Raw genomic sequence first — 25,181 nt, forward strand, 5'->3', positions numbered from 1 at the left:
ATTTTACTATGGTTAGAAAAAATAATGAATTTAAATTTATTATATACATCACAATCAATGGATTTTTTAATAATATTTTTGTGTGCATAGGAACTTCCGTCATCTTGAAACGGTTGCACTGAAGACGTACAATTCCCGCCATAAAATTTTTTGTATTTGCAGCAGCTCAAGAGCTCTGCAATTGTGAACGAACAACAGTCGTTGCTCGATGTATAGTGTGCAAAATATTTATTTAAGTAAAAATTCGTCAATTTGTTTAAATATTATTATATAGTACTTAAAATTATTGTTAATCGTGTATCTTTTCCTTCGTAAACACCACGCAATTCTATATATATTGTAACAATACTTTTTTGATAACCTTATAATGACTGAAAAAGTGATAAAAAGAGCACCTAAGAAAAAAGGAGCATATAAATTGCCAGATCCGATATCTGTCGGTGAGATATTAACAGATATGGCAAAAAAGCAATGGATTCTTGGCAAGTCGATCGGTATCGGAGGTTTTGGTGAAATTTATTCTGGTATATATTCATATTTAACATTGATCTATTACTACTCTTATGCTCTTTATAATAAGTACATTCTTTATACTTCCTCTTATATTTTATAATTTATCGTGTATTAGTAGAAAATATATACAGAAAGGATAATCATTTAATTTTTAATAACAATTACAGCTGCACCTTATAATGGGAAAACTCCAAAAGAATATACTAATGTAATTAAAATTGTAAGTATTAATGGCTTCTATCTATGTATCATTTGATGATTTGTTCCATGTGAAATCCTTTACATTTTCAAAATTTTAGGAACCACACGGAAATGGACCATTGTTTGTAGAAATGCATTTTTATATGAGAAATGCTAAATCAGATGAGAGTAAGTTGTTCAAATTTTAATATTTAAATATGAATTACTTTGATATGTAGATTCACTTCTTCTATTTTACTTTACATTTTATGATAAATTAGTATAAAGAAGGAAAGAGTATTATATGATTGATTTTAGTTAATAGTTGGAAACAGAAAAAGAAACTTACAACTCTTGGTATGCCACAATATATTGGTTCTGGAAGTCATGAATATAAAAACATAAAATATCGATTTATAATAATGGATCGGTATGGCACAGATTTATGGAAACTGTTTGAAGCAAATAATAGAAGATTTCCAGAACACACAGTATACAAAATAGCTTTACAAATAGTAAGAGGCAATCCAAAAAACAGCTTAATTCATTAGTTTATAAATCAATTTAAGCATTATAACTATTATTTTTTAAAAATGAATTATTACATTTTATATTATATCTAAACATTTTTTAGGTAAATGTATTAGAATATATTCATTATAAAACATATGTACATGCAGATATAAAAGGAGCTAATTTACTATTAGACTTAAAATCTCAAAATCGAGTTTATCTAGTAGATTTTGGATTGGCTTCTCATTATACTACAAAAAATGAATATAAACTAGACCCAAAAAAAGCACATAATGGAACCATTGAATACACCAGTAGAGATGCTCATATGGGAGGTAATCATTCTATGAAATTTAATGTACCAAATAATATAATTTTAATAAGATACATATTTTTACATATTTTAGTACCGACAATGCGCGGTGATTTCGAAATTTTGGGTTACAATATGATTCAGTGGTTATGTGGTTCACTCTTATGGGAGAAAGATTTATCAGACTCAGTTACAGTACAAAAACAGAAAGAAAGAGCTTTTGATAATATTTCAGAATTTTTAGATAAGTCTTTCCATAAATCAGTTCCAAATACTATATATAAGTACATGACTTTATTAGCAAGTATTAAGTTTAATGAAACACCAGATTATGAAAAGTTTAAAAAAATACTGACCGAAGGATTAAAACAATTATCACATAAACCAGATGGAAAACTGGAATTTAACAGTGATGTTAATTCTCAGAATGAAGTAATTCCAAAATCTACTCCACAAAAAGTGAAAAGAACTGTCGAGAAAAATAGGAGAAGTCCTCGTATACAATCAATAAAAAATTCGAGTCCTATGAAAAATCTTGATGATAGTACTGTAGGAATTGTAATAGACAAAAAACGTGGTGGTTTAAAGGATATTAAACTAGTATTGGATGAGATTGATTCTGATGAAGAATATGATATAAAAATAATTAAAAAAGCAAAAAAGATCCCCAGTTCTGTAAGTACATATAATGAGAAGAGCCCAGTTAAAAAAAATCCAGTCAAAAAGACTTCAGTTAAAAGCAAGGAAAGAATTAATAGAAATCGTATCATAGAATCGGATTCTGAACCAGAGGTAATATGTGCACCTTTTAAATTTAATAGCATATATGTACATGTATTACTTTATATATTATTTATGTAGATCACATCAAAAGGTACTAAATCACGGCCCATCAATGTTCCAAGCGTATCACTTAAAAATACAAGAAGTCGACGAAAAAATGTACTAATGGATGAAAGTGTTTCTGATGAGGATATGTTTAGTACATAATTTTAATATAAATGTGAAATAAATGTGTATGTTTCAAATGCGTTTATACGCATTAGAAATCTTATTTGGATGAGTTTTGTATATTTTTGTATTTATAGCGAAATTTATAAAACTATTGATATTTTGATTGTGCAAAAGAAGTGTACCATTTGCAAGTGCATTTCATATTTTATAATTATATCGTACTAATTTGCATTGCTTGAAGAAATCAATATATTTTGATAAATACAATAAGGAATTGTACAAAATATAATTGTAGAATTAGTAATTTATGTAATTCTGTGCTGATTGTTAACCAGAATTGATCTTTTATATTTATGCAAGAATAAAATACATTATGTAAGTTGTTTAAAATGATGGCATAATATTCAAGTCTTAAACAAACAAAGTATTAGTTAAAAAGATTTATCGATATATAACTTCTGTACAAGTAAATCACTTTATATATACATATACAAATACATGTTTGTTTATTAACAATGTTTACAAATTGTACTTGGACACTTATTTTTTAAGCTTCTGTATCTGCGGTGCACTTATCTTGACTTTTCCGGGAATATTTCTAGCTATTGTTTCCTCTCTTACAGCTTTTAATAAGTCTTTTTCTCTTGAAGTGATTTCTTTATCTTTCATAAAAACTGTCATAGCAGTCTTAGCTGCTTTTCCTCTCTTACCTGTACCTGGCGTTAGCTTTACCTTAAATCTAAAATATTGTAAATATATAGTAAATAAAAATTTTAGTGTAATGTTATATAAAAATAAACCTGTTTAGCTTACTTATAATTTAATACAGTGTTATAGGGTGCTATAACGGGCACAGCAAATAACAATTCATCTTCTGAAACAGGTTTTCCTGTTAACTGATCTAACATATCTACTTCGGGTCCAGGACCTGGATCTTCTTCTTCAATGTTTTCTACAATTTGAATATTTTGTGGTGCAACTGGTTTCGCCATACCCTTCTTCTTTGTTTGTTGCTTTGGTCCAGACGGATCTTTATTTTTATTTTTTCTTTTATTTTCTTTTGCAGCACCTGCTGACTAAGGATCATTACATTATTATGTGAGAAGCTCTTTTTTGTAGCATAAATGTCATTAATTACTAAGAGATAATATTTACTTGAAGAACTTGCATAGATAATTTTCTATCTTCTTCATCTTGATCTTTATATTTTTCTTTCATTTTTTTTAACCTGCCTTTTTGTCCTCGTTTTAAAACAACCTGATCGTTTTTTTTAGGTTCTATCTCAATCTTTTCTTTATTGTCTTTTTTAAGAGGAAGCTTCTGTTTTATTTCAGAACTCTTTTGCATATTCACAGCATTTATTATTACGGGCTTATCATCACCTAAATAAATTACATCTAAATCCTTTTGTGGCATCACTGTTGACTGATTATTGTCAACATGTAATTTCACCCTATAAATGTTATTTCAATAATTAATTATATAAGTAACATAATTTTTAAACATAAAAAATTACGATGAATAAATCATAGAATTTACTTTGAACCAGAAACGTCAATTCTAATTTGTGTATCGGGAAATTGAACTAGATTATTTTCTTCATCACTAACATCTTGATTAACATTATTTTCTTCCATAATTATATCTACTTTAGATTCCTCTTGAATAGGATTTAAATTATTCTTATTTTCAGACTGCTCATCTATTTAATATAAAGGTATACAATATGAATTAATAATAATGAAATTTATCTTTTTATGCATTTACATATCATTTATACATTTATATAACATAACATTTTACCTTCTTCGGAATCCCCTATTAATTCGATTTCTCTATCTTCTTCAATAAGAGAATCTGTGTGTTCACTTTCATCATCAATAATTCTGACTCTTCTTTCATCTTTATGTCTTTCAATTGAACTTTCTTCTAAACGAAATAAGAATCCTAACCCCATCACTAATTGACAAGGTGGTAGGTAATTCTTTTTTCCACGAATCATAAAGGATCCAGTAGTAAGATATTCACCAGTTGGAGCCGTTTTAGATACTTGATCATTATTGACCCACCATGCCCCTGCTACTACTTTAGCATCCCATGCAATACTAATATAAAAATTATAATGTTTTTATAATAAAGACATATTAGTAAGATATAAGCATTTATGTACCTGTAAGCAACAGCCATTGTGCCCGCTTCAGCTAAAGTTTTTGGAGGCACTGAGTCACTACCAGGATTTTTAATAACTACAGAACTAGCACCAGTTAAATCCGCGTGAACATATATATCTCCAGACTTAAGGTATCTCTTTACTATCAATTCATTTTGCTGTTGATCCCTTCCACCAATAACTACAAAGTCACAAAATTATTGGCTTTTATCATAAATATTATATGTTTTTTATCGACTTACCAAGATAATTCTCAGAACTAATAAACCAATAAAATTTTTCAAACCAATATATTTTCCTTAGTTTGTTAATACTGTGAATAGTTTGGACTTCTTTTAGCGTTTGTTTTGTCTTCTTCTCTGCCGATTTTAGGGCCTTATCTTGCGATTCTATTGTTTTTTGTTGCTTTTTAGCTGCCGATCTCTTTTGATTATAATACTTTGTAGCATTTCCAAAAGCTGTATGTGCTAAATCAATGTCAATTAACATAGGTTTTAATTCTGATTCTTCATCACTATCTTCATAAGGATCATGTAATAGTAAAGAAATATGATTTGTTTCTAATTTTAGTTGTTTAATTGCAGATGCAACTGGATCTCCTCTGCTCTCTGCTTCTTTTAACAGCACTTTTATATCAGGCCAAGCCATTTGATTGGCAAGGGCACTTTGTATGGCTAATATAGCATTGTCCACCAAAGTTTGATTTCTAGAAATTAGTTCAGCTTTTTGTTTATCTAATTCTTGAGTTTTCTCTAAATTTATTAATCTTTGATCATGATCCTTTTTTACATTTTCTAATTTTTTAAGGGCATCTCGTTCTTGTTGCAAAGCTTTTAAGTCCAACTTTTGACCTTCCATTGTGGAAAAATATTCATCTACTGCAACATCAAAAGAATCAAATTCCTTGTATGGATAATCTGTATATTGTTCAAATAAAAATGGATGAAATTCAATATTGGTATATATGAAGTCTTCTTTGCCATCTGCAGTTGGTTTTGATTCTTTTTTTTGGATAATGTAACCTTTTGAAACATTTTTTCTAGCAAAATCCATCATTTCATTTGCATATTCTAATGCCAGAATTAATTTTGGCATATGTTCTGCAACATTAAAATCTTTGCCAATTTTACAACCCAGCGTAAATCCATGTTTTAATAAAACATGATCAATTACACTAGCACCAAATTCTACAAGAGGATTTAGTAATTTTTTCAAACTTTCTCCTGCTTTAGCACTCTGTAGGTGTTGTTGTATATTTTCTATTGGTGGCATTGTATTCTGATGAGCACGGTCCATAGGATATTTCTCTTTAACAGCAAATCTAATCATTACATACTTTTTTAATCTCTCATAATTATACAATAATTTCACTTAATGTTTAACTTGCATTATAACTTACCTGATCTTATCTCCTTCTGTATGAGGCCTCAAAATATTTAAAATAGTCATTTCATGATCTGTCAACACTATGTTCCCACGATCATATAATTCTAAAATTACATGATATGCTGCTTCACCACTTCCAAATTGCAAATCGATCATTCGATCTACTCCTATTTGAGTCAGACTTTCAAGTCTTTTATTCTTAAGGTGTTTACGCATCTACAAAAAAAGCATGACAAATAAATGTTTTTCTAAACAAATCGTCCAGATCTTATAATATAATGTACCTTCATCGAAAATCCTGATGGTGCTACATTTTTAGGCCATTCAAATGCCGTTGTATGAATTCTATTACCAGATTCTAATAAAAGGACACATTTTTCTTCACTTCGTTGAAGACGTATGAGATATGTTCGATGATCAATATCGTAGATTTGATTTACGCGCATACCAATAAACCTAAACGTTAAAATTGACATGAAATTATTTAAAAACACTTATCTTACATACTTCATCTTCTAACCTTTATGCACGAAAAACAACATTTTTACATTTACTTACTTTTGCAGCTCACATATCGTACAAGCAATGTCATAGGAATTAAATCTCGTTTTCATTTTTATACATATATTATTTCTTTTTAATTAAATTACTGACAGAACTTATTTTCATCTGACACTTAACTCTCACGTTGCATACGTATCACGCATCAGTACACACACACACACACACACACACACACACACACACACACACACACACACACACACAGAGAGAGAGAGAGAGAGAGAGAGAGAGAGAGAGAGAGAGAGAGAGAGAGAGAGAGAGAGAGAGAGAGAGAGCTACCATATACTTATATGTGTGTATATATATATATATATATGTGTACACGTGCAAACTCACATTTTTGCAATATTTATCTTTTACAAATATACTTGCAGTAAATATGAAGCAAAAGTAGTCTTAAAACATACGTATGTATACTATATCTAATGTATATATCTATACAAATAAAATTTTTATCATAATGAAATGCTATATTTAACGACAAAAAATTATAGGTACATAAAGGAATGCAAGGAATTTTTTTACATTTTTTTATTCAATTATATGAATAAAGTATATGAAATTTGCAGGTGTTAACGATAAGATTTCTGGTATCGTGCTCTTGCACCTGGACCACCAAATTTCTTTGGTTCACACCGCCTTGGATCAGCAACTAAAAGTGTACGGTCATACTGAATAAGGATATCTTTTACTTCCTTTTTACTTGCTTCATCAACATCTACAAAAAAATATTTCACATCAATAAAATGTATTTGCAATATGCTTATATGCATCTAATGTTAAATCTTTCATCAATACTTACACTTTTGATAATATGCCACAAGAGCCTTAGAAATAGCTTGGCGAATAGCATAAATTTGTGCTACATGACCACCACCATTTACTCTTACTCTAATATCAACTCCAGAGAACTTTTCCTATACAAGAAATCCAATAAATATAATATTACTAAAATAAAGACGTCCTCAACATAGTCAATATGAGGCACCGCATCAGTATTATGATTTTCATAATCATAAACAGTCATTTTCGGAATAAGAAAGCATCACAGGAAAATATAAAGAAAATTTTGAAAGTTATTTTTCTGTCATTTAAACGAACGTAGATAGATATTTTTAGAATTCAATGGAATTGACATATTATCGAATACTTACTTTGCCGAGTAACAAAATAGGTTCTTGTAATTTATACTGCAATACTCGAGGTTCAACCAATTCCAGGGGACGTCCATTTACTCGGAGATTTCCACGGCCTCGTTTGCAGTAAGCGACCGCGGTTGCGCTTTTCTGTAAATAAACGTGTACATTTAGAAGAACACGCGCAAACATAACCCTACTCGTTTTTTGGTACTCAACACTCACTTTGCGTCCGAAGACTTGGACTGATTGTATGGGTTCTTTCTGTTTCTAAAAATAAAATTAAATGTCAGCTTGAAATCGAATTGAATATTTATCTCATATACAGAACGAAAAATTTATAGAATTTGGAATAGGAAAAACCTACCTTTTGCATGTTGCAAAGTTCGTCGTGGAAAGGAAGTTGAACGGTGTTTGTTGAGCGGCCTCGATGTTTTCGGTACGAACTACACTAATCAAATTCAAGCTTCAAATGACTTCCGTTTATAAGCACAATTCAAAAACGATTCGAGATCGATTAGTAATTAAACAAGTTTTATATTTATTATCAAGTTAGTATAGAAAAAAGGGAAAAAAAGGATTACATTTATGTAATTCTGATAATGGAAAGATAATGGAATAATAATAAGATAAAATAATGGAAATTAATATAATTGTATTGATTAGATTTTATATTGATTTAATATTGATTAGACATTAGTTTAATTTTATATAAGAACAATAACATTTTTCTAAATAATTCAGTACAGCATGTGTAGAAATGTATACAAAATATTACGTTCTGTTACAAAATACATCTCGTTTGGTCGATTCGTATCGATCTAACAATCAGGTACATTATGTCTATAATTGCAACCATTAAACGATGTATCAAATACAAGATCAGTGGGGCAGCGGAATCTACTAATAACATATTTGTTGTATGCTTTTTGACAATAGTAAAATATTGAACAATCTTTTGGATCTCGAACAAAACCTTCCTGTGTGCATACAGAGTCAGACGGTGTTGATGATGGCAGTGCTGTAGTTGATGATGTCGGTAATGGTCTTGTTACAGTCGATGGATCAGGTTTAGGCAATTTTGTAGGAGTAGAAGTCGGAGAAGGAGGCGGAACATATCCTTTCAGTACCCTGTTTATGCTGCGCAGAAGCGGATATTTATCACCACATATGCCATGAAAGTCATCCGTTTCGACGCTCCACATCATTATACCTCCAAGTCCTTTGGACATGACGTATTTGGCCTTCTCTTCAAGAGATCTAGGAACATAGATATATTATTTTCTATACATCCTTATTTCTATATTTTTTATCTTTCTTTCTATGTTTTCATAAAGCGAATACTTACATGACGTCGTCATATCCAACCCATTGGTTGTCTTTGAAAGCATAAGGCACGCGTTGTTCAGGCTCGCGTTGTACGGTCCATCCCTGCTTAATATACTCGCAGATTTCGTTGTAACCAAGCATGCCACCTTCTCGCGTATAAGGACCAGCCATTCCAGGACCAATGGTTGGAGAACCTATCGTATTATACGCGGAATTCGACAAGGTAAAGGATCTACCGTAAGCGGGAACACCAAGAATGAGCTTGTCAGCTGGTGCACCTTGTTCAAGCCAATATTGAACAGACGAATTCTAAAACGTAAATGTTTCATTTCAGAATCAATATATCGAATATTTTGTTATCAACTTCAATAAAAATTAAAGATAACTGAGAATGCGATTTTACCACGTTGAGCTTAGCTTGCTCTCCTGATTCCTTAGAGGAAGGATATAGAGGAGCGTTAATCGCTGCGAAATTGTTCCACGATCCATTCAAGTCGTATGCCATTAAATTAATAATGTGAGGATATTGTGAAACTTGCGAAATAAGATAAGATTTAGAAGCCGAGACTTCGGCAGCAGCGACCGCCACACTGAGAATGTAACCATGTTTATCGAATTCTTCTCTTAATTCTTTCAACATTGCAATATAGTTTTCTTTGTCGGCCAGTTTCCCGCCACGCTGGTTCGGATATTCCCAATCGAAGTCGAAACCGTCGAAATCATACGTTTTCAAAAACTTTATCACGTTCTGAACGAATCGTGCACGTACGTTAGGATTCGCTACAACATTAGAATATTTCGTGGAACCTTCGTTCCAACCACCTATTGCTATCAAAGCCTTAGTTTTTGGGTTCAATTGACGAAGTCTGGTGAATTTTCCATAACCATCTCGGCCGTTTGGCAGATCTAGCCAGCTATCTAATATTCTAACGTTACCATCCTCAGAAATACCAACGAAGGTATAGATTATATGAGTACATAGATTTGGATCTATGTCGGTCGATTCGAATTGTCCACGTCCATTACGATAAGCTGCCCAGCTACCATAGTAACAAACTATCTTCTCTGAATATTAAAAACGGATTATGATATTGCAACTTAAGTTGTTTGATATGGCAATTACATAGAAGAACAGAACATATCCGGTATTACGAAATTAATGAACTGATTAAATACTGATAAGGAACTTCAAAAATAATAAATGTATTGATTATTTGCCATTTATTTATCAGTAATCGTGTATTTGATACTTACTATCAGCCTCGATGATCGCAGTAGCGTACACTATAAAGGCAATTAGAAATAGTACCTTCGACATCTGAAAATAAACAATTTTTTTAAGTATAGTTCAATTAATAATTGAAATTTCACCAATGGAGATGTATACAAAGAACGAAGAACTTAGTGTGACATGTCGTATTCTGACAAAATGGATATTAAAAATTCTCACTATGATTATAAAGTTTTCATATTTTTCCTTTCATATAAATTAAAATCCTTCAATCGTATTTATATCGATCTTTAATTCTTTGTTTAAATGATTATCGATTTTAATAAGGCCATAGATATCATTCCATTAATTATAATTAAGAAAATAAAATACGTGAAAGAAATTCTTTAAAATGGAGTTTGAATAATTATAATGTCAAGCGTCTCGTTTATACATATTCCGAATATTTCTTTAATTTAAAAATTGATACAGACTCAAATGTAAGACAAATTGCGATAAGTTGCGTTATTGCTTCTTTAACATAAAAGTGAAATAAAATAAAGCTAAAGAAAATAAAGCTAAAGAAAATAAAATGAATAGCTCTGTGAAAAGTAATAAGAATAGACAATATTGTTAAATGAGAATAAAAAATTTTTAAGTATATATTTTATGAAAAAATTTCAAAATTCCATAGTAAATGAAAATTTTATCTGTGTCAGATACAACATTATATAAACATTGAACACAAAATAAAGTTAGATCAAGATAGAAGAAATATTACCTGTCCGAAAATTGAAAAGCTTCACTTGCTTCAACCAGTATTGATATGTTATAAGATTATAAGGCAACTTGTCGCCTCTTAACTTAAGAAGTATTCCAAATTTATTTATCGTGTACAGATATCGAGTAATAATTGTTTCTTAGATTTCCTTAACTCAGACCTTTATATACCTACCATAGAAACTTCAATCGCAATCTGGACGCGTAATCGGAATTGATCATTATCGCTGTTTGTCTTTTTCCCTTATATCGTTGCATATCCTCCACCACTCCACCAGACGCTTACTATGTTAAATATGACAGTTCCTTTGTACGAAGGAAACATTATGATGAAGTTAGCGCAAACGTATTCACTAATGTCTAAATCAACGATAACGTGGTGTCAAAGATGCGAAAATTGTAAATATTACATTTGCAAGTATTGTATATAATATTATGGAAAACAATTAGTTTGAACACGATGTCTCAGTATTTCCTCACGTTGCATTACTTATCAGTTGTTTCCGAAGAATTCGCGAATCCGTGACTGTTCTAAATTAAATATTATGAAAGTTGATTTTACTGTCGGATGATACTTTGCCAACAAATTTCGCGCGCAAAAATATCTGATAAAAAGCGTAAACATGTACCATTTATCATTTTACTGTGTTATATAGGAAGTTTATATTATTTACATACTTATGAACATGATCTTAAACATGATACTATAAGGTTTATAAGAGTATAGTTCAAAACTCACATAATTTTTATAAATACAGTTTTATTTATATATATACATACATTTCATAAGATTCTAACAATATTTTAATAAAATTATCTGCTACTAAATTATTGTAATGGAAATGAAGAAGACAAAATGAAATATTATTATAGATTTGGAATTTATAAAATTTTTAGAATCGTTTTTTTTTTATGATTTTATTGTTTCTTATCTGTGTCATTTTACGTATATACCTCCAATACTGTTTTGTATTTGGGTCTAAATCTGATAATTTCAATGGTTCAGTTCTGATTTGCCACAACCATTCAGGATATTCAGAATCTGGCTTTAATTTTATATCTTCTCCTTCTTTATAAATGTTTGATCCACATACATAATTCAATAATTTATTGACATCTTCTTCAACTGGTAAGTCTATTTTTTGTTTAATTCCTTTTATCTTCTTTTTATCAACAACTAAAAAATAAAACAATGTATTTATGAAATCATTTGACAAAAATGAATACATAAGTATTTAAAAAAACAAATTTTATAATAGGAAGTAACAATCTTTGTAAATTAAACAATATAACATGTGCGACATAACCTCTACTTTTGATATGAACATAGAAAGTTAAACTTATACATAATGATTTTACTAAAATGTATTTTTACCTGCATAATTCTTCACCTGTATCGTATATTGTATTGCAATAATATTTTCTGTAATTCTCGGCAATCGCAAAATAGATAGGAGAGACATGATATTAACCACGATGATATAAACGAGTGTCGACACTCATATGCCCAAAGCATTGAAGAAATCGTTCGAAAATTGAATTGTGAAAATCAACATGGAATACAAGGAAGTTCACGTTCTGTGCATGCGTGACATATTATTAATATCTTAGACGGAGACAGAAATACTCTATTCATCTCTGTCTGTCTCACAAGAACGAGAACTTCGTTATCTTCCATGTTGATTTTTCACGATTAGACACAACTCAATTTTCGGATGGTTTCCCCTAGCGAGTGTCAAGAGCTGTTTATACGATCGTCATGGCCGCAACTAATGCAGTTACATCTATGATAGTTATTCTTTGCTATAGTTATTTCATTACGCGGAACTTTTAAATGTTGACAACGGTAATAAATCAAATGCGCAATGACAAACAATAATCGTTAGGCTTATGTTAGACATAGTTTTATCATGATTTAATAAAAAATCCTTAGTAACTAACTGTAGACTATGATCATATCAATATTCTTTTAAATGATTAAAATTAATTTTATGATCCTGAGGAACAATATACTAACTCAATCCTTTATGTTTCGGTTATGTAATGCCAGTAAGCAGCGATAGAGTAACGCGGGTAGGTTTTATCGTAAAATGATATAGCATATTGCATATCTCATAAAGAAGAATTTTTAATTCATACTTTTATTTTTACATTAATTTTCTTATACTATCATATCTCTTTTGATTTATATTATAGGATAATTGAAATAATATTATTTAATGTTTTAGTCAAAAACAGTAGGTTTTGCTATAAAAGGAATTAAAGGAGAACCAATAGTTAGTCATACAGAAAATCAAGAAAACAATAATTTTTTGACAATTGCTCCTGCTTTACCTATTTTACCTGGAGCTCCTATACCACCAAAGTTATTTAAACGCCGTTATAATTTATTCAGGTATTTACTTTTTAATTAAAAATTATTTATGATTTTGGTACTAAAAATGTTTAAAGCTTTGTATATAAGTTTTACATATAGTCCAACAGATTCTCCATTTAACATAGAACATGATAAGATCGATGGTTCTAATGCAGTTACTTTACAATGGACAAGCGAAGGAAAGACTGTCATGGCAACAAGAACATCTGCAGAAAAAGAGAAAAGTCCTGACAGAATATGCCTTGATAGACGAGGACTTACCTCTTTTCCAAACATAATTGGGGAGCCACGTTTACGTTTATTATCTCTTCAACATAATCTTCTTACAAAGATTGAAAACTGTAATTTCTCTCAGTTAACAAAATTGGTGTTTCTTGATCTATATGATAATCAAATTGAAAAAATATGTAATTTTGAAATATTAGAGAATTTAAGAGTATTATTGATTGGAAAGAATAGAATAAAAAGAATTGAAGGATTAAAGCAACTTTCTAAACTGGAAGTTTTAGACCTTCATGGCAATCAAATTGTACAAATTTCGGATTTAAATAATCTTGTATCCTTAAAAGTGTTAAATTTAGCTGGAAATAATATTAAAACAATAGGATACCATGATTTTCAAGGTTTAGCATCATTAAAAGAATTAAACCTCAGGCGTAATAAAATTAAAAAATTATTAGGTTTTGATGAAACACCACAACTGCAAAAATTATATTTAAGCAATAATGATATTTACAAGTAAGCATTTTATAAACATATATAAAAGATATGATGCATGATCTAGTTATAGTAATATACTTGATAATTATATGTTGAATATTTAATATTTTAGAATTGAAGATATAGGAAATCTTGTTAAAGCGTTACAGCTTAGAGAAATAACAATTGATGGAAATCCTGTAACATTGAATGGGGATTATGTTTCTTTCCTTGTATCATATCTACCAAATTTACAATTTTTATCAGCTATGCCAATCACTGAACAAATCCGAAGAGCTGCTGTGGCATGGAGAACGACGAAGGAACAAAGTAATTCAACCTTTTTAAACCTTAGTGCACAAGTTTGTATGAATGCTCAAAGAGAGGAAATTATATCAAATGCTAAAATAAGTTGGGAACTTCTTAGATGTCATTCCAGATCATCCACAAATAATAGCAATAATAAGAACAATATTCGAAATAGTAATATTAATACAATGCAAATTCAGAAATCAAATAAATTCAATATATTAAAACCTAAGAACTTAGAAAAAGTAAAGTCGAAAGGTTTTGGGAGTTTAACATCTATAAATGAAAATATAGAAGCAACAAAAATAAATATAAAGAAAAGAAGTAATTCTAGCGATAATTTATTTCGATTAAAAGATACAACTAAAGCATATCCACTAGAATTTAAACTTCCACCAATTTTAGATTCTATCGTAGATAGTTTAATAAACAATAAATTTGATGAGAAAATAAAAAAAGATCTAACAAAGACGAAAACCGAAAGCGACACTGAGAGTACATCAAATAGTGATTCAGAGACTCTAGAAGGTCATGAAAATTTGCAAAGTTGTTTCAACTCTCATTTCTTAAACTCCAATAATTATGCTTCATCACGCGATGTTAGTAAAATTGTTAATAATGAAACATTTGATTCCATTAATGTTTCCCCATCATCAGAAATAGCTGATGAAAAGAATGATCAGCCTTATGAAATATTGAAGTCTTCTAAGCTGTTAATGAATGAGAAACAAGATCTAACAAAAATATCTCAAAGTACACAGTTTCATAATCAGCATGGTCTAATTGATTGTCAATCAAAATCAAGCATTGATTCTTCTGGATATTGTTCTTTAAGTTCTAAAACTAATAGCATTGATAGTTGTAAGTCAGTATTGAGTGACCTTAGTACCTCATCTACTACTAAAAATATATTGCAAAAATATAAAAACTTAGAAAAAGACAAGAACAAGGTGAAGAGTGCACAAGGGAAAAAAATAGTATGTTATAAAAGTAATAAAGCAGCAGCTGCTAGAGCTAAGTATAAAGCCGTTACACCACCAAGTCCAATCCCATTACAAAATACATTAAAAGAAAGAGAACAAGGTATGAGGCAATTATAATATCTGTATTATGTTATTACTCTTATATCTTTATTATTTTATAGGAGGGGATTATTTGATAGAAATAGTTGGCCGTTGTTTGAATATTTATGGTCAAGGTGCATTGCGTTTTATTGATCGACTTTGGGACTCTTCAAAAGCTCAAGACGTTAATATAGTTAAATTTAATTATGTGCAGTTTAATGATGTAGCCAAAGTGTTGTGTAAAATAAAAAATAGATTTCCAAATTTAGAACATTTTATGTTCAAGGAAACTAATATTAGCTATCTTGGACAGCTCAATGCATTAGCTGAAGTGCAGGGATTAACAAGTATTCATATAGAAACTGGAAATCCAATTATATCAAAGGATTGGAAAGTTTATGCTATATTTCGGCTAGCTCACTGGGGCTTAAAAATTATCAATGGAAAAGAAGTAATTATACCTTAACTTTTCTTATAAGTCTGTATAACAATATTAAAAGCCAAGAATTACTAATTCATATTAATAGAATTAACAATTTTTTTTTCATAGGTCACAAATGAAGAAATTGATTTAGCAAATGAAGAATATGCTGGTCTTGTTGATATTGTGATGTGTTCACTGCCAGAGTCTTTATTACAACCTTTATTACAAAGACTTCATTTAGAAAAACTGCAAAGACAAACTGGAGAAATTACTGCCAAACAATTTTTACTTAACAGTGATCCAGCTCTAAGAAGCGTTGTTGCTAAGGAAGCATTGCAATGGAGAAAAGGAAGTATAACACAGGTAATCAACTATTCAATAAATATTTTTAGGATGAAAAAAAAATTTTAATTCAATTCAATTTGAATTTTTAAATAACTGCTTTTAACTGCAGGAAGATCTTATTTGGAGACACAGAGGAAAAATACATTTACTAAATTTAATAAACCTTACTGTAGATGCAATACAGAAGTTACAACTACTCGAAAACAAATGGCCACGTATTTTATATGAAATAATTCATACTACCTTGTTTGATTTTTCTGAGATGGACGAATATATGAAACGCTGTAGTAAAACACTCGAAAATGATAAATAACAATTATATCAGTGTATAATTTATTGTATATAATGTATGAAAAAGAGAGAGACAGGATTGATAAAATTGATTTAAATACTTTTCATAAAATTATACAGAATTATTGTTAAATAAGCTTACACGATCATATAAATTTGTATGAATTCACAGAATATGTTTTTATGTATTCATATAGATCTATTAGTTTGATACATATAATCTTAGGACATACTATATTTATTTGTTTTCCTGGTTAAATTTTTCTGATATGTTTAAAATATTTGCAATAATAAATGAAAATGGCATAATATTCAAGTTTTGTATAATTAAATCTGATTTTATGTAAGAGTTTATTGTAATATTAATATACAATAATGTATCTTATCTATGTATATGTAACAAATTAGAAACTTGTTAATTGGAAAGATATGTATAATTCTTAAAATAATACTTAAAAAAGAAAGATTTACAAGCACATATAGATTGCATTTCATAAGAAAATAATTTAAATTTTTGAATATTTTTCACTTATGTCATAATTACTGCCCATAAGTATATGCCAATAAGATTTATCAATTCATAAAAATTCCTATTTACAATAATGAAATGCAATTTCATATAGAACTATCATTTATCACTTTGTTCCAATGATAGATTCTACGCTAAAAGAGATCGTCGATTTCTTCTCCAAACAAGGTCCACTTTTAGCAGCAGAAATATTCTTTTGATCGTTCACAGAGGAAGTAAAATTGTTAAAACTTTTCTTCATCTTACGAGGTTCCGCGACCTGTTCAAACCACGGGATCGTGGAATACATACTTGGGAAGGGTTGTATTTTTTTCGAACCTTCGGATTCTTGTTTGTATTCCTGATTTTGTGACAAACCATTCAACAATGGAGCGTCTGCGGTAACTGTAATAAAAATATGCTATCAATGTACAAAAATACCGAACAAAAAATGCTAATATCATAGCAAATAGTTAATCGACGATAATAAAGTATTATTTATGATTCTCCAGAGTTTTACATATGTTAAAAACAGCTGTCGCTATACGTGCGATACTTTTTACGACTACTTTTTACGAATCCTCCTCTTCTTGTAGTTCAAATAATATCAAAGAATTCATGTAAAATCAAGGAAGACCATAAAATAGGAAAAGAATAACAATTCAAACGCGAGAAAATTGAAATTAAAGATACGTTTTCTTTCTATTGATTTACTATATAAATACTAACTATAAATACTAACATGCTGCAGGTAAACCATGAATCGTTTTCAATCCATAGAATCCTTGGGTTACGCTAATGCTGGTTTGCGTAAAATGTAATTGATGACGTTGAATATTCTTCCCTCTTCGACAGACTGGTGTTTGATCTGTTTTCAGTAGATACGGCGAAGCAGACGTATCAATCGGGGTGTGACAAACGCTTGAAACGTTTTCACCGAAGAAATTTCCTTGAGCCTGTTGTTGTCTTCTGAGTGCAACTTGAGCGGCCATCACCCGTTGCCTCTCGACCACCAGCAAACAGCAAGGACAACGACAGTCCTTCCACGCACACGATCTTTTGTGACCCTTCAGTCCGGAAATTACACCGTGGTTCCTACATCTAGCGCACTTTGGACTCCTCAAACGTTGCTCGATTCCGGAATTCACTTGAGTCGAATTACCGCTTTCGGTCTTCATCTTAAATCGTTGTGATACTCTGTACAGAGAGTATATCTTCTTCAAGATTTCCACGAATAATTACTATTTCTTGTTTCTATCGCATAAAGTTTATTCGTGGAATATTATAAGAATTATTGTTGGGATTATACGCTGTGCAGTATATGTTGGTACAACATTTCATATTTACAAAGAGATTCAAAAGTTTCTAATAACCACTACGTTTATGGATTATCGATTCTTCAGCACGACCGGTTTGTTAATAAATGTGACGAAGTTAAATATTAGTTAGTGACAAAATTCGTATATATTTCATGGAAGAAATCACGTGAATTTAAACTCGTTCGCCGATATATCTCGCGAAACACCCGTCAATTTCCCTTGTTTCCAGCTTCCTGTAAGATTCTACCCGATGAAACAGTCAGTGTACACTGTTGAATGAGTTATATACATAGTGGAATCTTTTTCCCTCTGTCGAAGGAGGTGTCTCCGCATCTCCTCCTACCAATTCAAAATGTATTTTTAGAGAAGGAACATGTTGGGATTGGCTCGAAACGCGATGTAACTCCGCCACTTTTGTGGACCAGGAGCCAATCGAGGCCAGCTTGGATCTCGTTCTTCTTATTACTGTCAACTTGTATCACCTCGAGAAAAAGGCAAAGATCTTCGTTAAACCCGTACAACTTCTTTGATTACGGCCACCGTGACGGAATCCTACGGATCTTCCGTAAGCAAATAGGCACAGAGAGCGGTTTTATACAAAACGGCTAAGATTTATCGAGCATGACTCCTTGCGGGCAACAGAAATGCGCGTGCTTATTTACCCTTACCGACAAAAACAATTTGAATGAGACACATCGATTTATCATCGTCCAGATTAAAATAAATGATTCCTGTATTCGTTCTTCTTTACACTACAAGTATACTATTTTCAAGAATTTAAGAATCAAAATACAACGATTAACAAGTATCGTATTTTGTAATTTCTATATCAATTTGTAGAAAAGAAGAAATGGCATATAAAGTTCTGTTTAGTTTCCCTTTGAAACCTAAACCTGACGCTTCCTCTCCATCCGTCAGAGTATATAGATTTTTATCCAAGACAAGGGAAGAACATAACATTCAGGTTTCTCCAGCACTTAACTGCTGCCGGAGTCGAAAGAACACTCATACGTTAAGAAAACATACTCGAAACTAATATTAACTGTGCGTTGGCAACATCCGAGAGGATCGTATTAACGAGCTCTTAAAGCAAGATCACAGAAAGAATGCCATGTGGCCGCAGCTGGCGGTGTGTACCGTTGTTAGCCGAACGTGATTCTCTCTCTTCTATTTTTGCAGTACGGAATAGGACGAAAAGGGGCAGGAAGATTGCACTATCCTTCGCTTCCCGATACTCGAACGATATTATATTTTTAGTTGTAACCGAAAGCGATCTCGTCTTCTTGGACATTCGATGACGTCTCCACGGGTGAACTTTAGTAGCCATTTTCCACGTATAAACTGTAACTCTCAAAAGATTCGTATTCGACTAGTCACTTAAGTGAAGTACTAAGATATGAAATTCGAATGTCGATGAAGAAAAGATCGTTCTCTTAAAAGAACGATAATGCCTGTTAAAGGAATTTTTTTTTCTTCGTAGACGATGAAAGGAGCGAACGATCAGACAAGTTTAAATTTACATCGACGCCGGTAGGCACGCGTGAAACGTACCGAGGAATTTGCCCTAATGAGCGTGGAACGAAGGGGTGTCACTTTAGACGTTTCTCCGTTTTTCCAATCGGACATGGACAGCTTTGCTCGAGGGTGTTGTCAGTACGGCAAATATGTTGACAGGTCATTCAACATCTTCCCATCGTTTGCCCGTGGTGGACCCTCGTTGAAGATGCGTGACTGAAGAGATGTTGCACCTCGGAATATCCATAGCTAAGATTGGCCCTCCTCGAGACTGTCCTTGCGAGAACAACGTGCCCAACGAACCAAGAATTTTAACAAGAATTATTAATAACGAGATAAAATGAGAGCGTAAAATGGGGGAAAAAAGAGAGAAAAGAAACGAAAACGTTTTCTCCTAATTCACTTTAGGATTAAAAGTAACTTTAAAGCTATTTTAGAATCGTATTAAAAAAGAAGAGGGAATGGCAAAATTGAAAATCGAGTATCAAAAGTAGGCAATGTTCTTGGCTTTTTGACAACTTTTCGACATTTGCAAATCGACATACTTTGCATTTGTTCGCGTCCTGGGGGCTCTACGCGAAACACGGTAACCCGAAATCCTGGTATACAAAAATTAATAAATCCATCGATTTAACAATTGCAAAAGTCCCTCACGGTTGAAATCCTCGCGCGTGCCTCTCAAATGCGCGCTCGTCGGAAGTGGAACAAAACGTGTGGGCCTCGAAGTTACAAACATGTTATGTAATTCAAAATTCAAAGGATAGATTAAACAAACAAAATATCGCGACAATAAGCAATTAACCTTTCCGAATAGTTCCAAATATATGGTAAAATTTACGTAGCAGCGACGTTGCGATATTTGTAATGCGATCGTTCACGAAAAAAGTATAAAACTTCTCGATTTTAAATATCGTTTCATTCATGTAAGGTAAGATGTGTTGCGAAGATGCATATTCGCACGTTTTAAAGATATTCTAAGAAGAGTGACTCTGAAATGCAAATAACAATTCAGAAATACAATTCTACAAAAAAACTGTATCATACAACGATAGAATATTTTTAGTTTATTGCCGATACTACATTTTTTTGACATAGTTATAACGCTGACGAACAACCAGTGATCAAGCTCAATAGCGATGCCCCACTGTACCGATAATTTTGTTTGGTACTTAAGCAAGTTTATCGTGGGTTTCACGGGAATGCTCTTCTTTTACGTGGTTTTCCTGAAAGAAAGGTAACTTTTAGCTACGGGAGCGAACCGAGAAAGCAAACACAGCCATCGTAAAAATACGTGTGTTACAGGGAATACAGTTGCCTATGCAAACCGAGAGCAAGGGAACTCTTACGGCGTAAAGGGGAAAAGTGAGTCACGTTGGTCATACGTGCGAGATTTCTTCCATGATTTTTCCTGTTGTCTTTTCTTTTTTTGTCAATTAATAAATAAATGTTCTTATTACGTACATATATGTCTACATACTGATATATGAAACTGATTATAATATCCGAAAGGATATCGCGCATCGTATGACCAGCAATATCATGTGCATAGCATAATCATAAGTTCTAATACTTAGTACTAATTCCTGCCCTTTAGACGTTCAGACAGATGCGACTGCAGAGAAGGGTAAGCATGAAATCATCGATAATATTCATTGAAAGATGATATTAAAAATTCGATAAAAATGTTATTGTCTTCTATACAGGGCTCGGATCAAAACCTATGCTTGCGGCTGTAAAAAACGTTTGGACATGTAAGGACGTTCTGTCGTAACAGTGATAAGACGTTCGATTTTTTTCGTATTATTTTAAAAATTGACATATGGCTTTTAGGGTATAGGAAGATTCGGGAATGTTTTCTGGAGAACGACCCAGCTATCGCATCGAAGACCGCATTTGTATTAGGAAAAGGTCTTCCTAAAAATGACAATGGTAATTTCGACTTCCCCAGCAAATCGCTGTAAGTCTTACCATCGTGAATGGTTTTCACGATTCAACAATTCAGTGATCTCATGGTTACTTCGATTGCAGACGTATCATCGGTAAATTGCATGTGCTGTGTAACGTTGCTCAATCAGAAAACTAAGGTAAGCGAAAATGTATTGTTCGAGTGGAATGCGATCGTATTAACGACAAGAATTTTTTACGCGAATTAGTTCACAGAATCAACCATGAGTGTACGAAGAAAACGATTAAGTAGACACTGTATTTATCGCCATTGCAGCGGTCTCGTATGCCCCCGGAAGTTAGTGAAAAAAAGAAAAAACAGGCAACATTACGTTCACCTACGCGTTTCTCAACAGGCTATTTCTGATTATTGGAAAGTGACCGATGAATCGGTACATGGTGAAAATAATATTAACGAGGCTCAAATATATCAAGAAAATACAGGCGGGAAGGAAAAAACCATAAAAATAACTCACGAACATAAAGAAGAAATATCGAAGAAGCATGATAAATATGCGGCGGAAGAGATTGAAAAGGATATGGTATTAAAATCAGAATGTAAATCTCCGTGTGTTTACCCTAATAAGCCTTGCAGTGATTGCAGTATCTCTCCATTATCTCTACGAATAGCTGAAACTAAACACGAAGAGAGCGAAAGTATTAGAAAATCGAGTAGTTTCAAACACATTTGTGATAGTAATACGAAACATTTTTTAATGTACATGCAGAAAGATACCTCTAGTGCTTTGGAAAGGAAGAGTAGCTCGTGTAGAACTAGTAAAATCGATACATCGCACGAACGTTCAAAGAAAACTTCGAGTGAAAAATGTTCGCCAAGTGGCACAAGTTTCGACGAAACCACTAATACAGATGACTATATGAATTCGATTTTGTATTACGATATACGAAAAAAATTTGCGTCTACTGCTAAGAAAAAATCATCAAAAAATTGTTTGAAGATTGAAAAAGGCATTGAATTAAAATTGACTCCTGAAGCAGAAATAAAAAATACAGAGAAAATTAGTTCACATCAAGAGTCGGACATTGATGGAATCAAAAGTAACTTTTCGGACAACACGCGGGTGTACTCTTTGAAACAAAAGCAAAAATATAATTCAAAACGCCCTATAAATAAATCGGCTACAAAATTGCAAAAGAAACTTCCATGTCGTAACATTGAAATTAGTTCAGACATGCAACAGAAAGATACTTACCCTGTTTCTTGGTATAAAAATACAGTGTATCAGAGAAAGCTGCCAAAATATCCTTGTCAAAGCTGTTATTGCGATGCAAAGTTAGTTACGTCACTTTTTAACATTGATCAATACACTGTAATATAATACTAAATTTTATCTCCGTTACCAAAATGCATTTTCTCTTTTCAGAGCACGTAATTATGATGATTCCCGATGGAGTGGCAGTAAAAAACAATCCTTCTCAGATTTGCAGCCCTATTCTTCGTTTCAACCACAATACAATACGTTATCTATGAATTTGCAACCGCAAAGGAATAATTCTCCATATGAATGTCTGAGGACGAAGAAAAAAATTGATTCAAGGGTCGATTATAAATTTTCACCGTCTCATGAAACTCGTTCGTCGAAATTCAAACCACAATCGATGCAATATAAAGAGAAACCGACTTTGGTCATCTTCAAAAACAGAAGATCCAATAGATCGAGGAATTCGACGAATTCGTTATATAGTTCTTCGACCACTTCTACCAGTACTATTAAGAGACCTGTTCACGACAATTTAGTTACGTCTCAACGTTCAACCTATAAATCATCACGTTATACGATGCCTTCGAGTGATCAATATAAGCATAATAAGAACAGCGCAAAAATAGATACTACTTCTCCGTTGTCTTCATCATCAAGCTTATCATCGTCCAAACGATTTCATTCTTGGACAGTATTACCACGAAACGCTGTTTATCATAAGCAAGAACCGATTTCTTCCTCTTCGTGCACAGACGTTCACAGATGGAGAAGAAGATACTCGGAAACGAAGAAAAGGACGAGTTCGTATCTTTCATCCACTACCTGTTCTTGTTCGTTGTCACCGTTATCGACATTTAGAGATTATTGTTTAGAGGAATCGGAGAAGGAAGCAAGGCAAATTAAAAAGTCGCGGAGAAAACCAAGATTTCGTGCACAGAAGAAGAAAATAATATACACGGATGAACGTCACGTTAGATGGAATATTAAGAATATGTATTAGGACTAGAAAAGTAAAAGGAAGAAAATGAACAGATATGAAAAGCATGGAAAGAAAAGAATTATTGATGTAAGAAGTATATTTTAATCATAGGTACACGTGAGGAAATCACAAACATAATTTATACCTCGATATTATTTAAATAGAAGGTCCACGCAACAACGTTGGTAAAGTAACATTTGTGACATGCTCTATTCTTTTAGTAGAACCATCGATAAAGACATAATTCAAGCGTGAACTCGGTTAAATCATAAATTTATCGTGTGACGATGAAACGTAAGCAACAACAGTAACGAGTACACGTAATTGGCAGGTACCGAGTTAGCACTGAAACTCCGTGAATAAATTGGACGTAGTGCAAAGGAGTGACGCGTCCCGTTGGACGTTTGGAAAATCTGAAACTCGATTAATATGCGTCGTGTCCGTAGGTGAAGAGTCTATAAGTAGATCTTCTACGGACACGAACGTCAGTCATATTCATATATTATGTTCTGACCTGGTAGACGAAACCTTCCTTTACGCTAACGAGATATCTGCAATGGTTAACACTATACATACATCAGGCAATGCCACGATATACATCTTTGCCAAATATCTCAACTACAATTTCGTTGTTGTGAAAAAAAGGACAAAGGATTCTTTCGCTTTATTATGTGTAATCGTAGACTTTTGAATGAAGAAATCTTCCTTTTTCTTATTATTCGTAGATAATGTATGTCCGTCTCTTCAATTTGATAAAAATGTATCTTTATAACATTATTGTGATGTATCGTTTTTCATAACTTTTATGAAAGTTAAATAAAATATGTTTACTGCCATCATCATAGTTTGTAAAATATTAATCGAAGTTCTTTTCCAAATTAGTGATACGAGTTGAGTGATTGTTTAGGTTGAAAAGAATTTCAAAATGATTCTTAACGTCGTATCGATGTCTGTGCATACAAAGTCTTTTTTCCAAAGTTCTCTCGTCTTAATCTACTCGAGAATCTCTCTGAATGGCAGGCTTTGTAAAGGAAACGTCGCAGCTGCGTCCCTTTCGCCTCGTATTTTGCACGCATTCCGATGAAATAAAACGAGAACAGCAAGGGTGCCGACTTCAACCGAGAAGAAATATTTCG

At 32.0% G+C, this 25,181-nt stretch overlaps 8 protein-coding genes across 16 annotated transcripts; 3 read left to right on the forward strand and 5 right to left on the reverse strand.

The window, feature by feature from the left end:
* The first annotated feature begins 119 nt into the window (after positions 1-119).
* LOC126872121 (serine/threonine-protein kinase VRK1-like) lies at positions 120-2,864 on the forward strand. Its single transcript, XM_050631699.1, has 7 exons — positions 120-524; positions 681-733; positions 813-882; positions 1,012-1,208; positions 1,328-1,541; positions 1,614-2,311; positions 2,381-2,864. Exons 1-7 carry the CDS (start codon positions 368-370, stop codon positions 2,507-2,509), a joined length of 1,518 nt encoding a protein of 505 aa, XP_050487656.1. The 5' UTR covers positions 120-367; the 3' UTR covers positions 2,510-2,864.
* Positions 2,865-2,898: 34 nt separating this feature from the next.
* On the reverse strand, positions 2,899-6,766 carry LOC126872118 (ribosome quality control complex subunit NEMF homolog). 2 transcript variants are annotated; one of them, XM_050631695.1, is made up of 10 exons: positions 6,588-6,766; positions 6,314-6,485; positions 6,043-6,245; positions 4,886-5,964; positions 4,644-4,824; positions 4,277-4,578; positions 4,013-4,175; positions 3,629-3,926; positions 3,287-3,549; positions 2,899-3,212 (listed from the first exon to the last, which is right to left on the reverse strand). In XM_050631695.1, the coding sequence occupies exons 1-10, from the start codon at positions 6,641-6,643 to the stop codon at positions 3,014-3,016; spliced, it is 2,916 nt and encodes a 971-aa protein (XP_050487652.1). In that variant the 5' UTR covers positions 6,644-6,766; the 3' UTR covers positions 2,899-3,013. The 2 variants fall into 2 exon arrangements, with proteins under 2 accessions (XP_050487652.1, XP_050487653.1); XM_050631696.1 differs by lacking the exons at positions 6,314-6,485; positions 6,588-6,766 and having other exon boundaries at positions 4,886-5,950; positions 6,043-6,187.
* Positions 6,767-7,042: 276 nt separating this feature from the next.
* On the reverse strand, positions 7,043-8,247 carry LOC126872163 (40S ribosomal protein S16). Its single transcript, XM_050631799.1, has 5 exons — positions 8,097-8,247; positions 7,955-7,999; positions 7,748-7,879; positions 7,396-7,510; positions 7,043-7,311 (listed from the first exon to the last, which is right to left on the reverse strand). The coding sequence occupies exons 1-5, from the start codon at positions 8,103-8,105 to the stop codon at positions 7,166-7,168; spliced, it is 447 nt and encodes a 148-aa protein (XP_050487756.1). The 5' UTR covers positions 8,106-8,247; the 3' UTR covers positions 7,043-7,165.
* On the reverse strand, positions 8,097-11,667 carry LOC126872143 (chitotriosidase-1-like). 2 transcript variants are annotated; one of them, XM_050631765.1, is made up of 5 exons: positions 11,224-11,667; positions 10,313-10,376; positions 9,462-10,123; positions 9,078-9,367; positions 8,097-8,989 (listed from the first exon to the last, which is right to left on the reverse strand). In XM_050631765.1, the coding sequence occupies exons 1-5, from the start codon at positions 11,224-11,226 to the stop codon at positions 8,551-8,553; spliced, it is 1,458 nt and encodes a 485-aa protein (XP_050487722.1). In that variant the 5' UTR covers positions 11,227-11,667; the 3' UTR covers positions 8,097-8,550. The 2 variants fall into 2 exon arrangements, with proteins under 2 accessions (XP_050487722.1, XP_050487724.1); XM_050631767.1 differs by lacking the exon at positions 11,224-11,667 and adding an exon at positions 11,050-11,217.
* A 121-nt stretch (positions 11,668-11,788) lies between these two features.
* Positions 11,789-12,658, reverse strand: LOC126872166 (39S ribosomal protein L54, mitochondrial). The gene is made up of 2 exons (XM_050631803.1): positions 12,424-12,658; positions 11,789-12,225 (listed from the first exon to the last, which is right to left on the reverse strand). Exons 1-2 carry the CDS (start codon positions 12,509-12,511, stop codon positions 11,942-11,944), a joined length of 372 nt encoding a protein of 123 aa, XP_050487760.1. The 5' UTR covers positions 12,512-12,658; the 3' UTR covers positions 11,789-11,941.
* A 288-nt stretch (positions 12,659-12,946) lies between these two features.
* LOC126872133 (leucine-rich repeat-containing protein 49) lies at positions 12,947-16,868 on the forward strand. Of its 2 annotated transcripts, XM_050631745.1 has the most exons (7): positions 12,947-13,121; positions 13,277-13,443; positions 13,525-14,163; positions 14,258-15,516; positions 15,578-15,948; positions 16,048-16,284; positions 16,376-16,868. In XM_050631745.1, exons 1-7 carry the CDS (start codon positions 13,092-13,094, stop codon positions 16,577-16,579), a joined length of 2,907 nt encoding a protein of 968 aa, XP_050487702.1. In that variant the 5' UTR covers positions 12,947-13,091; the 3' UTR covers positions 16,580-16,868. The 2 variants fall into 2 exon arrangements, with proteins under 2 accessions (XP_050487702.1, XP_050487703.1); XM_050631746.1 differs by lacking the exon at positions 16,376-16,868 and having other exon boundaries at positions 16,025-16,172.
* Positions 16,869-17,011: 143 nt separating this feature from the next.
* LOC126872156 (uncharacterized) lies at positions 17,012-19,923 on the reverse strand. Its single transcript, XM_050631787.1, has 2 exons — positions 17,808-19,923; positions 17,012-17,470 (listed from the first exon to the last, which is right to left on the reverse strand). Exons 1-2 carry the CDS (start codon positions 18,241-18,243, stop codon positions 17,193-17,195), a joined length of 714 nt encoding a protein of 237 aa, XP_050487744.1. The 5' UTR covers positions 18,244-19,923; the 3' UTR covers positions 17,012-17,192.
* A 1,194-nt stretch (positions 19,924-21,117) lies between these two features.
* LOC126872139 (uncharacterized) lies at positions 21,118-24,884 on the forward strand. Of its 6 annotated transcripts, none has more exons than XR_007691861.1 (3): positions 21,118-23,137; positions 23,229-24,230; positions 24,377-24,884. XR_007691861.1 is itself a non-coding variant. In XM_050631757.1 (3 exons), exons 1-3 carry the CDS (start codon positions 22,068-22,070, stop codon positions 24,064-24,066), a joined length of 1,836 nt encoding a protein of 611 aa, XP_050487714.1. In that variant the 5' UTR covers positions 21,118-22,067; the 3' UTR covers positions 24,067-24,884. The 6 variants fall into 6 exon arrangements, 2 of the variants coding, with proteins under 2 accessions (XP_050487714.1, XP_050487713.1); XR_007691860.1 differs by having other exon boundaries at positions 23,229-24,132; positions 24,267-24,884; XR_007691862.1 differs by having other exon boundaries at positions 23,229-24,132; positions 24,270-24,884.
* Positions 24,885-25,181: the final 297 nt, after the last annotated feature.

Source organism: Bombus huntii, chromosome 12, assembly GCF_024542735.1.
Source record: "Bombus huntii isolate Logan2020A chromosome 12, iyBomHunt1.1, whole genome shotgun sequence".
Lineage (NCBI taxonomy): Eukaryota > Metazoa > Arthropoda > Insecta > Hymenoptera > Apidae > Bombus > Bombus huntii.

Bases quoted from the DNA above. Each gene is read 5' to 3' on its own strand.
- LOC126872121 (XM_050631699.1), top strand. From the start codon at position 368: ATGACTGAAAAAGTGATAAAAAGAGCACCTAAGAAAAAAGGAGCATAT. The intron at 525-680 runs GTATATATTCAT...TAACAATTACAG, and splicing joins TTTTGGTGAAATTTATTCTG to CTGCACCTTATAATGGGAAA. The intron at 2,312-2,380 runs GTAATATGTGCA...TTATTTATGTAG, and splicing joins AATCGGATTCTGAACCAGAG to ATCACATCAAAAGGTACTAA.
- LOC126872118 (XM_050631695.1), bottom strand. From the start codon at position 6,643: ATGAAAACGAGATTTAATTCCTATGACATTGCTTGTACGATATGTGAG. The intron at 3,927-4,012 runs GTAAATTCTATG...TAACATTTATAG, and splicing joins ATTGACGTTTCTGGTTCAAA to GGTGAAATTACATGTTGACA. The intron at 3,213-3,286 runs GTAAGCTAAACA...ACAATATTTTAG, and splicing joins AACACTGTATTAAATTATAA to ATTTAAGGTAAAGCTAACGC.
- LOC126872163 (XM_050631799.1), bottom strand. The intron at 7,880-7,954 runs GTGAGTGTTGAG...GTTTATTTACAG, and splicing joins TCCAAGTCTTCGGACGCAAA to AAAAGCGCAACCGCGGTCGC. The intron at 7,511-7,747 runs GTAAGTATTCGA...TTTCTTGTATAG, and splicing joins CTATTTTGTTACTCGGCAAA to GAAAAGTTCTCTGGAGTTGA.
- LOC126872143 (XM_050631765.1), bottom strand. The intron at 9,368-9,461 runs GTAAAATCGCAT...TTTACGTTTTAG, and splicing joins AGCAAGCTAAGCTCAACGTG to AATTCGTCTGTTCAATATTG. The intron at 8,990-9,077 runs GTAAGTATTCGC...CTATGTTCCTAG, and splicing joins GTTGGATATGACGACGTCAT to ATCTCTTGAAGAGAAGGCCA.
- LOC126872166 (XM_050631803.1), bottom strand. From the start codon at position 12,511: ATGTCTCTCCTATCTATTTTGCGATTGCCGAGAATTACAGAAAATATT. The intron at 12,226-12,423 runs GTAAAAATACAT...TTTATTTTTTAG, and splicing joins ACAGGTGAAGAATTATGCAG to TTGTTGATAAAAAGAAGATA.
- LOC126872133 (XM_050631745.1), top strand. From the start codon at position 13,092: ATGCCAGTAAGCAGCGATAGAGTAACGCGG. The intron at 14,164-14,257 runs GTAAGCATTTTA...TTAATATTTTAG, and splicing joins AGCAATAATGATATTTACAA to AATTGAAGATATAGGAAATC. The intron at 16,285-16,375 runs GTAATCAACTAT...TTTTAACTGCAG, and splicing joins GAAAAGGAAGTATAACACAG to GAAGATCTTATTTGGAGACA.
- LOC126872156 (XM_050631787.1), bottom strand. From the start codon at position 18,243: ATGAAGACCGAAAGCGGTAATTCGACTCAAGTGAATTCCGGAATCGAG. The intron at 17,471-17,807 runs GTTAGTATTTAT...TTTTTATTACAG, and splicing joins TCATGGTTTACCTGCAGCAT to TTACCGCAGACGCTCCATTG.
- LOC126872139 (XM_050631756.1), top strand. From the start codon at position 22,068: ATGAGTGTACGAAGAAAACGATTAAGTAGACACTGTATTTATCGCCAT. The intron at 23,138-23,228 runs GTTAGTTACGTC...TTCTCTTTTCAG, and splicing joins AGCTGTTATTGCGATGCAAA to AGCACGTAATTATGATGATT.